The sequence below is a fragment of the Triplophysa dalaica genome, chromosome 18 (genome assembly GCF_015846415.1).
Source record: "Triplophysa dalaica isolate WHDGS20190420 chromosome 18, ASM1584641v1, whole genome shotgun sequence".
In the NCBI taxonomy this organism is placed as follows: Eukaryota; Metazoa; Chordata; class Actinopteri; order Cypriniformes; family Nemacheilidae; genus Triplophysa; species Triplophysa dalaica.
The window spans coordinates 8,297,393-8,308,634 of record NC_079559.1 but is presented as its reverse complement, the minus strand read 5'-3'; the positions used below and the strand labels follow the sequence as shown (position 1 = coordinate 8,308,634).

Below are 11,242 nucleotides of genomic sequence, written 5' to 3'. Positions count from 1 at the left end.
AACATCATCTATTCGGTTTATGGTGCAAATATTAACCTTAAAGTGGTGGTTCACCTAAAAATGAAAATTCTGTCATCACTCATGCTCTTGTCATTTCAAACCTGTATGACTTCATTTCTTGTTGGTAGACCGAATATTGCCAGCAAGCATTATCTTCTACTGTATGGACACAAATCCAATGCAGGTCAATGGGTGGAAGTTAACAACATTTTTCAAAATAGCTTCTTTTGTGCACGAACGCTGGGGAAGTGTATCGAACACAGAAATACTACGTCCTACGTCCATCTCGTTTTTTGCGGAATCAAGAAAGTCATACATGTTTGAAATGAGAAGAAGGTGAGGAAATGATGACAGAATATAAATTTTTAGTTGAACTATCCCTTTAAATGAGTTTTTGCCAGATATCCAAAATGCAGAACTTCAGATTTTTGCATGTTAATTTGTGCCAAATAGGTAAAATATGTAAAGTACTTTTAAAGAAAAGAGTACTTTTTATGTCTGGACATTTTATTATTACAATTCAATGCTGGTACTTATGCCCATTCTATTCCAGTTGCTCAATTTGCCATGATCTTAAAAATAACCTTTTTACAGCAAGTTTTCCCCCATTGTTTATACTGGCTGCCACATCCGTCTTTGATAACCTTCCACTGCTCTTTCCTCCGAACAACTGTTATAACTAAATTTCCTCATCTCTTTCTCAGCACCTCTGCTGTTCATTATTTCATCTCAATAGAGCTTTTTTACTAAATGCAACTTGTTCCATCTACAGCCTCTCAATGAGGACTTCACCTTCACTCAGAGCTATGAACAAGTCCTTGAGCCATGAACCTGTGAAGGCTAATTTACTCTCATCTATTCTACTTCCACAATGGAACAATTCGAGATTAATCGTGTTTCCATACGTCAGTTCATGGCTAGGTCGAATTTGTCTTTGCTTAGATTGTAGAAACAGCTTGATTTCCCCTTTCCTGTTAAGAACCACATATGTGATCATGTAACATAATATTTTTTCGTTCTTAAGTTGTGTTCGATATGCTCTTATCCAACCTGCAAAAGGTGCAATTGAACAGTAGGTGTGATACACTGCCCCCTGGTGCTTGGGATATGCCAACACATATTTTATGCAAAAAATATCTTGTTTAAAGTGTATATTAAGCCATTGTAAGGGGTTTAAAGTGTTTATTTCTCACCTTATTTCAATCTGATTCATAAAGAGAAAAAAATGCATTAATAAACACATTTATAGTTTTATGTCTATATATCATATCATGGATCTTTGTTTGAATAACTGTCATAAAACTGAAGTGCTAGAGACTAGCACAATAATTTTTGTGCCTGACTGGGTTTTTTCAAGGAAATGTTGATACCTCGCCTACCACTATGTAGTACACATTTTAGTTTATGACCTTGAAATATGTTTCAAACCTCTGACCAACAGCTGAGCTCTTGCTGCAGTGCTTAGTCTTTGTCATCACTCCCAGGTCATTTTTAGATTTTGCAACAAAAATATTTAAGTTTCTGCACTGTTTTTATGTTGCAAAGTAAGAAAATGATAAAGTTTCTGACTGATAACGTTGATCCTATATCAATGTAAGGTTCAGCTTATCTGCCTTTTATTGAACCACTCAAGACATTGTAATATATCCACATTGTCTTTAACTCCTCAGTACCTCAAGCACAATAACTCTATGTCAGGATAACTCACCTATCCCTGGAATGACATGAAGGAGATCATCTAAGCTCTTGTCTACAGTAGTTGTGACGATTTTGACACGAGGGAAGGCTTAAGCTACTGAGTGAACTCACAATTCTGCCATCAAGAGATACACCAACACAATATTGTCCTCCTGGACATCATGATCCTGTTCATATACAAACAAAACATACATGCATGGAACAAATTCAGATAATATGTCATGATTACTTTTTTCCTGAGAAGAGTATCCAATGCATTTTGTGTAAAAAAGGACAGAGAATTCACTAACTGTAAAGAGGTTAGAAGCCAAATACCAGCAACACCCTTACGGCCATCATGGCTGCCGCTTCCGTGGAAATGTTGCTGTCCATCAAAATTACATGATCCTCACTGATGTCTCTGGGCAGTCGCAGGTAATGCAGCTAAATGGAACGGGAAGCAAAAGCTTCAGTTACCACGGAAACACAGTGAGGAACCACAGCCAAAAGAATTACATCGAGGAGATTGCTGTTACCACGGAGACAGAGACCAAAAGGCAAAGTGGACAAACAGAGGGGTGAGGCCGAGAGAGAAAACTGACATTGGTATTATTCAACAACAAATTTAACCGCACTATGAGTAAATCCATAAACACACGTTCATCCCTTTTTGCCAAATCCACCGTCAAAGATCACACTAAAATGTATTTAAATAGTCAAAGATTGTGCTGAACGAATTAACAAATGATTAAATGCATGAAAATCAATGTTGTCCCACTCTTATAAAATATTCTTCTTTTACACGTAACACTAAACTGGATTAACCTTTAAGCGTAGTTCTCTAATAAATTTGAGGTGGGTCATTAATCACCCTAAAACTTGTTTCATGGTTATTGATGCTGACAAATTAGTGATGCTCCTGTGGGCAACCTTACTTCAGATCTCGTTTGTGACATATCCCGTTCCTCTCACTGTCTTCCATTACTGTCCTCATTTATTTTTGTGCACTGAATTACCTCTGGTTCCGCTGAATCCAAATCCATCCCCTGATCTAAAATAAATTATATGCAGTGTTCAATAAAATAATAAGTCATTGTTGGAAATTACAATTTTTTCATAATTTACTCACCTTCGAGATGTTTCAAATCTGTTTTCAACTCTTTGTTCTGATGAAAACAGAAAAAGATATTTGAAGAATGATTGTAACCAAACGGCCACCAAAACCCAAAAGAAGATATTTTGTAGAATGTAGGGAAGCAAACAGTTCTGGGGCTTTTTTGACTACCATGGTCATGTTTCCTATTATGGTTGTCAATGGTTTGGTCTTCCAAATATCTTTCACTGTGTTCACCAGAACAAAGAAATTGACCAATTATGAACAACTTAAAGGTGAACTCTCACATGGATTTACCCCTTTCCTGCTAAATCCGCATCCTTCATACACTTGGCCCTGTGGTGTCTGTACATTGCAGGTCTGTAAAATAGACAGACCACAAATTCAGCTTTGATCTCACATTACAAATTCAAATTACACATTTCACTTACAGAGTAATATCCCGCTCACACCTCAGAGGGCAAGAAAGACAGAGCATGTTCGATATGCAACCTTATCAATCTCTTTGAATAAAAGATGAACTCATCAGGGCTGGTGTCTATGTTTCTAAAACCGAGAAAGGTACTAAAGGTGCTATGTGGACAGCTTATCTTCATTTAAAATTGTGTCTCTGTATGTCAGTTTTTTATTTAAGGGGAAGAGTGCAGTTTTCTGCTCCACGGTTCTCTGAAGGTTTTAATGGAATACAGAGACTTAGATAGAGAGATGAAAACATTGCCTGACTATCACCATATCATCAACTGGGATGAACAGCCAATGAAAAAGATATAAAGAAAAAGATAATAGCAAGAGAGATAGATATCATGCAAATAAAAAGAAATCTCTATCTGACACCAAGTTCACGCTGCCAAGAGAATGTATGGTGAAAGACAGAGATGAGTAATACAATTTATGAAAGATAAAACTGTGTAAAAGAAAGTGTAACCACGGTGAAAGAGTGAGAGAATAATAGATGTTTATCTGTTGTTGACTAAATTAAGATCAACTATATACGAGAAAAGCTGCACAACAGTTTTTCACAGCCAGAGGGCGCTGTGTTTATGCCTGAAAACGTGAAGGTGGCAGGAAGAATTGATTAGGTTAAAACACAGTTCATCAAGAAAAAAAGTAAATTCTGTCAATATTTATGACTCCAAACATAACTGTCCCTTTTTCATCAAGCACAAACAGAAAGGTTGAGTTGAATGTAAAAGAAAGGACAGCTTCAGTCACATTTAAATTTGCATTATTTGACTTACAAGTACGAGAGCATATAAACATGTTGCCATAGATAGTGAATGACAGTAACCATTCCCCTAATCTATATAGTGACAGCGTACGCTGACTAAGGCTGACTGGATACATTGTGTCAATCTCAAATTCTCTCTTTCTGTGTTACACAGAAGAAAACATGTTATTCAGGTTCATTATTCTACCTTCAATTCACTGAATACATTTTTTCTTACAAACTTTTGCTCATCTCTTCTAGTTGGCTGTGAAGATGCTGTACAATCAGGTCAATGGCTACCATGTTACCTCCACCTGTGTGTTTATTTAAAATAGAGAAAAAGAACAACATCAGTAATCATATTACAAATGCATATCATCGATTACGTTCTCAAGTACCACCTTGGTTCAAATTAGACATCCCAATTACCACTTACTTGACACCACATAAAATCACATACATACATTTATTTTTTTGTTGCTGTTATTGTATATTGTATATGTTTTGTAAAGTAAGGGAAATAATAATTTGATCCCCTGCTTTTGTAAATTTGCCTGCTTACACAGTAATTAAGGGTTTATCATTTTTATGGTAGGTTCATTTTAACTGCTAGAAACAGAATATCAACCAAAAAATCAGGGGGAAAAATGATATAAAGGTTATAAATTGATTTGAATTTCAGTCAGTGAAATAACTATTTGATTCCCTACAAACAAGAAATAATTCTGGCTCCACAGATTGGTTATGTGCCTATATGGTCAACAGATTAGTCCTGTTACTTTTTTAAGAAAGTAATCATAAATCAGCTTGTTATGTATATAAAAGAATCATATATAATCTGTATCTTCCATTTCAAACTCTCCACCACCATAGTCAATATCAAATAGGTTTCAAAGGATGTCAGGGACAAGATTGGAGAACTGCCAAACCTTGATTAGTCAACAGACAGAAGCTTGGTGAGAATGAGACAACTGTTGGCGCGATTATGTTGAAATAGAAGAAATACTTCATAACTTTCAAATGCCCTTGGTCTGGAGTTCCCTGCAAGATATCCCCAATGGGGTAAAGATGGTCATGAGAAAGGTTAAAGATCAGCCCAGAACTACACAGAAGATTGTTAATGATTTTAAGACAGTTGGGACCACAGTTGGCAAGCAAACCATTGGCAACACGCTATACCACAATATGCTGAAATCCTGAAGCACCCGCAAGGTCCTCCTGCCCGAGAAGGCCCGTCTGGCTCGTCTGAAGTTTGATCAAAATGATAAAAAAAAGTCTTTGGAGAAAGTGCTGTGAGACCAAAATTGACTCCTGTTTTTGGAGGGATAGAATTGCTGACTATGACCCCCAGAACACCATCCCTACAGAGAAGCACAGTGTTGGATACATTATGCTTTAGGGCTTTTTCTTTCCCATACTGGTGCAGGATAACTTCACCGCATTGAGGCGTACTGTAAAATCTTGGACGAGAACCTCCTTCCCTAGATCACTGAAGATGGGTCATGGATGTTCCTTTAACATGACAAAGACCCAAAACATATTGCCAAGACAACCAAAGAGTGGCTTAAGGAGAAGCACATTAAATGTCAAAGCCAGTCTCTAGACCCAAGTCCCAGAACATCTGTGAAGGAGGCTAAAACTCCAATTTGCTGAACGACAGCCAAGAAACCTTAAAGATTTACAGAGGAGTGGACTAAATTGTATCCTCCTGACATATGTGCAAATCTGGTGACCAACTATCAGAAATGTCTTACCTCTGTGCTTTCCAGCAAGGGTTTCTTCACCAAGTACAAAGTTATGTTTTGGGATAAATTACTAATTTCACTGACTAAAATGCTTATCAATTTATAACCTTTATCTAATACCCTTTCCCTGATTCTATTTTGATATTCCGTGATCGTCTCTATCAGTTAAAACAAACCTACCATAAAAATGATAGACCCTTCAATTCTTTGTAAGCAGGCAAACTTACAAAACTGGTGATCAATAAATATTTCCCTTACTTTATTTTTATACCTGACCTATTGATAACTGGGAATGCATTTGTGCTGATTTTTAATTAAACAGCCACCACCAGGTGGTGCTACATGAACCACCATTTAGGCTTCCTAAATAAATTCAATCTAAAACTCACCTCGTGGCACTACAATGTCTGCCAGTCTTATGGTGCGTTCAATGTACTGCTCAAAGGCTGGCTTAACAAACTTATCGTACTGTTTAATAATGACACCCTCAATGTCCCGGCCCCTCTCTGTGATGCCCCTCCTCAGCCTCCGTACCAGTCGACTATCCAAATCAGTATCTTCAAAAATCTTCATGTCCATGAGCTGCAGGTAAAACAAAATACTGCTTATCAACAAAAAGTTAAGTTAAAGACTAAATTCGCTTCTGTGAGCATATAATAACCATTCAGAACTTCAGAAGATGAACAGTTCACCATCATACCTGCAACAGCTCTTAGTCTGCAAACTACAGGATAGACTCAAAGATAATGACAATGGCACCATAGACGTTTTTCTGGAGGCGTTTGGAAGCGTGCGGTGAAGAGTTTTTTTTAATCTTTATTGCAAAACATGAGTGGTGTACCTGCATTCTACATATTTGTGGTAAATTTTTGACAAGTATGTGATACATCCTTCACTCTCACCCAGTCTCTTAGTCATTCATGTGAGGTGAAGTCATATACCATATACTTTTTCCTTGTTTAAGTTTCCGCAGCGTGGTCAGAAGCAGCTCAAAGTCAAACGCTCCTGGATGATCAAAGTTATAGTCATTACTGGCTGCCCGAGCTTGTTCCTCCGGAGACAGAACCTGCAGATGGGTAAAATAAAAGTGTTTGCTGATGTGGGCGACCAAAGCCCTGGAAAAATCGTGATCCTGCCCTATTATTACCATATGTGCTGTGACGGTGATGAAAAGGACTGTATGTGCTCAGCGGATGCTCACACAGGATGCATTTTTGTGTTTGATTGTGTTATTGTTAAGTTGTTTTGATCATTAACATCAGTTATTTTATTTGTCTGTATAGGAAAAAAAACTGCATAATGATTTTCCTTTTTTTAAGTGAACCGTTTCTTTAAATAATACAAACAAATAAGACAGCAGTGGAAACACCCTTACTAAACATTGAACAAACTAATCTTCTCATCAGCCATTTTGTAGTTATATGTGCAGATTGAATTTGATTAGCTGAACCATTTAGTGTGTTGATATGTGTGTGTGTGTGTGTGTGTGCGTGTGTGTGTGTGTGTGTGTGTGAGTGTGTGTGGTCATGTTTTCAAACAGGTTAATTCATACAGAGATACAGTATGTGTGGTCATGTTTTCATACAGACTGATCCATCCACACTGATAAAAGAAGGTAAGGGAGGGATTACGAAGACATTCATATTAATTTACCAGATTAACTCCACATGGTGAACTCATTCAGACATTCACCAACACACATCGCACCTTATAGAACGAGTCCATAGACAGAAGTACCACCCAGGGAACATCCGAAGCTTCAATGAATTTATTAGCTACAGTAGTTTTTCCAGAAGCACTGCCACCACAGTCCTGTAACAACATCATTGTATTAGTCATTCACTTACAACTATGCCTGTGTTTTTAAATTCAATACAATTTTAAATTTTAATATAGAGACCGAATGTTTGAGCCACTTGATGTTCTGTTTTCTATTACTCATACCGATAACAATGGCCTCTTTTAACTGGGCTCCATGTTCATTGAACCAGGGTGGTCTGCCAGCTGTGTAGATGGTCCGTGTGTGGTGCATTTACTTTTACTCAATTACTTTTTTAACACCAGTACTTTTACTTGTAATTGTTTACAAAATGGACAAACTGCCTCACAGAGTGCGTTTCGTAAATACATTATCTCCATCGGGAAAGAAGTAAAAACGTGACGACATCTATGTCACTTTGTGTGTATACACACACACAAACACACACATACACGAGAGTTGGGGGGGCTCTGATTGTCATGTATGTACGATGGGGGGGAACCAGGGATAGTTAGATAAAAAACACTTATCCTCTCTCTTTCTCTCGACAGGTATTGTTCAGGCTTTTGTTGAAACTAGTAACTTGGTATTAGCACCTATTGTATTATTTATCCTGTATGATATATCGCTTTATTGCTCCATGAACTCTCTGTAAGTGGTTTTGGCTAAAAGCATCTGCTAAATGACTAAATGTAAATGTAGTTCACTCAAAAATATAAATAATGTTGTTTATTCACTTTCCTGTTTTTAATGTCTTTTGTGTCTGTCCATACACAAAAAATATGAGATTCAATGTTTAGTGACCAACGTATATAATTTTGTTCTGTGGATAACAGGAAGTCATACAGGTTTGAAATGATATAAGCGTGAATAACTGATGAAAGAATTCATTTTTGGGTGAATCAAATTTCTTTAAAATGACTAAATTAGACTGATGTAGAAGAAAACCAATTTTGAGTGTTATATCAGCTCCCCTAAGGAAACATCTGCACATTCTACCACGTTAAAATGCATGACATTACTTGACAAACCGTTTTCTTCTCTTTTTTCTGATATATTCTTTTAAAGTCATACAGCCCGACATACAGTGTGGAAGACTTTTTCAGTTCTGATGCTAAAAGACAAGAGTTTTGTCACAGCAATGAACCATGATTGATTCCTGCTAGTCAGGCGATATTAAGGGGAGGATCTTACGTTCAACCGAGAACGTGATTGGACACAAACAAATACTTTGGTTTTATATCTGTCACCTCAACAACAAAGCGGGTGTCACAGGACTAAATAAAGGTTCCTGATTCAGTTATATTTCAACAATAGCTTTTTATTTAAGAAACAAGATTAATTCAGTAATACAACAGTTTTTTGTGTTGTTCTGTTCAAAGCAATACAATGTATTTCCTGTGTGACCTGTTTTATCCAGGATGTACTGCAAATGCCGAAGGCAAATTATTTCTGAAGCTTCACAAAACTGACTGGTTAGTCCGTGTGTACGTGCGTGTGTTTGTGTGTCAATGTCTCAGCTGTCTTCTGCATTATGTCACAAGATTGATGATCGACTGACGCAGCACCAAACTGAGACAAACAAGCTTTCAGCCCTTAAATAAATCCCTAACTGAGCTCATTTATAAACTACAAACGGCAACAACAACATCTTTCCACCATCAAATCAATGTCATGCACATCAAATGTCTCCTATCACCCTTTTAACCTAAGGCAACTAGTCACAGTACTGCAAAAGCCAGCGAGCAACATTCAAAACAGCAAAACGACACTCAAGACACAACACCTTACAAATGAAAGGCACATTAGCACCAGAAAACCAAATTAGCTCTTATCCGGTTTTAAATAATTTACTCTTTAGTTGTTCTGTTCAGATTACACTCAAAGTACTAGTGGAGAAATGGCATTAATTTAATCTTCTAGGTACTAAACATGGCATTAATAACTTACCCTCCCTCCGTCTTTGTGAAGAGCCCAGCAACCTGATACTCGGGCTCCGGAATATCCAGGCAGTGAGCTCACATCAGCCCGAGAGATAGCCTGACGACTGTCATCCATATTCACCAATAAAGGTCGCATTCTCAAACAGCCCAACACCGATAAAACAGCTAATAATCACAAGGAAATGCAAAAGGCCTGGGTCACGGAAAGGGCGGACATTGTGGCGCTGGAAAAGACCACACCTGCTTTAACCACACCAGCCTAACAGATGTGCTGTTTCATCGGCTTTAAAGTCTTAAAGTTAGATGACCACTTACATCTTCAAGAAACCTTCAATGAATAGAAACATGAGTGTCCGGTAAGTCCTCTGTCCAATGTGTGGGCTTGTTCAAGTAAGCTACAATAAGAAGATCAGATCAACAGTGGTGGTCGGCAGGGGTCTTGAGAAGGGGTGCCATAAAAACACCACACACTTTTATTTCATTACAATTCCAATACAAACCATCAACTGTTTACCATTAACACCATCACTATGTATTGTGGATTTAAGGATGTTCTACTGGTTCCAATCCACCATGTAAAATAAACAACAGTACATTCCCAGCTGGACCCACATTAAAGCCAATAAAATTTCCATTATGACCATTAAATAAAAAGAATTACTGTTGTACTGTTTTTCAGCAGATTTAACCTCAGGAAGGAGACTGTGTAACTGGGACACAAGGGTAGGGAAATTAAGCAGCGTATATTTTGTTGGGTTTTGTAAGGATTCTTTAACTTTCCATCATCGGGAATAGTGTTATAACAGCATGTTAAACAACCTACATCATGTATTAATCGCATCAATGATAAATAAACTCAAGTGGGACATTCAAAGGGGACATTCAATAACGCTTAACGTACCTAAACAGCGATCAAGGAAAACCAAATTTCTTTCAAACCTTCCTTGTACTAGACACTTGCTGCTGTCAAAAGAACGAGCTCTTGGACCGCGGATAAAGTGTATAATATCACGTTAAGCGTTTTCTCCCCCATTGAAGTCCATTGTAAGCAAACAGCTAAACTTGGCTTAACACAACGCAATTAACAGTGACCAGGGAAAATCTAATCATTAAAAAACATTTTCTTCACTGATGTCAAATATCAACCTGTTCCATGTTCTCAGCTTGTTGCTTTTAAGCCAGGTTCAGCCGTTTTCATATAATTGTTTTGTTTTTGCATTCATTTTAAAGGGCTCATCAGATCACATGTACATGTGCATCGTTTATAATGTGTGTAGTAAAATCTGTCTTTTAATATCACTAAATTCATCCATTAAACCATGTTAAGCATTTTTCTTAAAAGAATATACTTCACATAAAACTTTGCATATTGCCTTTCAACTCAGGGCTTAAAAGTTTGATTATTTAAAGAATGCCTTATTTATAAGTTATATAGTAAATTTCATCTTTTAATATCACTTCTTGTTGAAATAAGCCACATTAAGCTGTTTCCTCATAATGGACTTCTATAGGGGAGAAAACGCTTAACGGATTATTCACTTTATCCCCGGACCAAGAGCTCGTTCTTTTGTCAGCTCTAGCCGTATGAAGTCGCCGAGAACGGGATTGTGGGAAATGTCAGCGGTTGCTAGCACTCAAATTGTTCGGATTCTTGATTAACACACTCTTATTTACACATAAACAAATAGACGAAAAGCATACAATAAAGCATTTTTAGTACCTGTTTTTTATTTTTATGCTTTAAATGTAAAAAGTAAAGTAATTTAGATAAAATACAACATCAAAATCAATGAAACG

General features: G+C 37.2%; 1 protein-coding gene across 1 annotated transcript; it reads right to left on the bottom strand.

Annotated features, from left to right (window-relative positions):
• Positions 1-906: 906 nt before the first annotated feature.
• Positions 907-7,775, bottom strand: uckl1a (uridine-cytidine kinase 1-like 1a). Its single transcript, XM_056773523.1, is given in 13 exon segments — positions 907-971; positions 1,709-1,865; positions 2,014-2,121; positions 2,694-2,728; positions 3,079-3,151; positions 3,244-3,337; positions 4,237-4,312; positions 6,133-6,325; positions 6,444-6,515; positions 6,646-6,686; positions 6,689-6,809; positions 7,451-7,553; positions 7,684-7,775. Coding segments are annotated over 13 exon segments (1,230 nt in total).
• Positions 7,776-11,242: the final 3,467 nt, after the last annotated feature.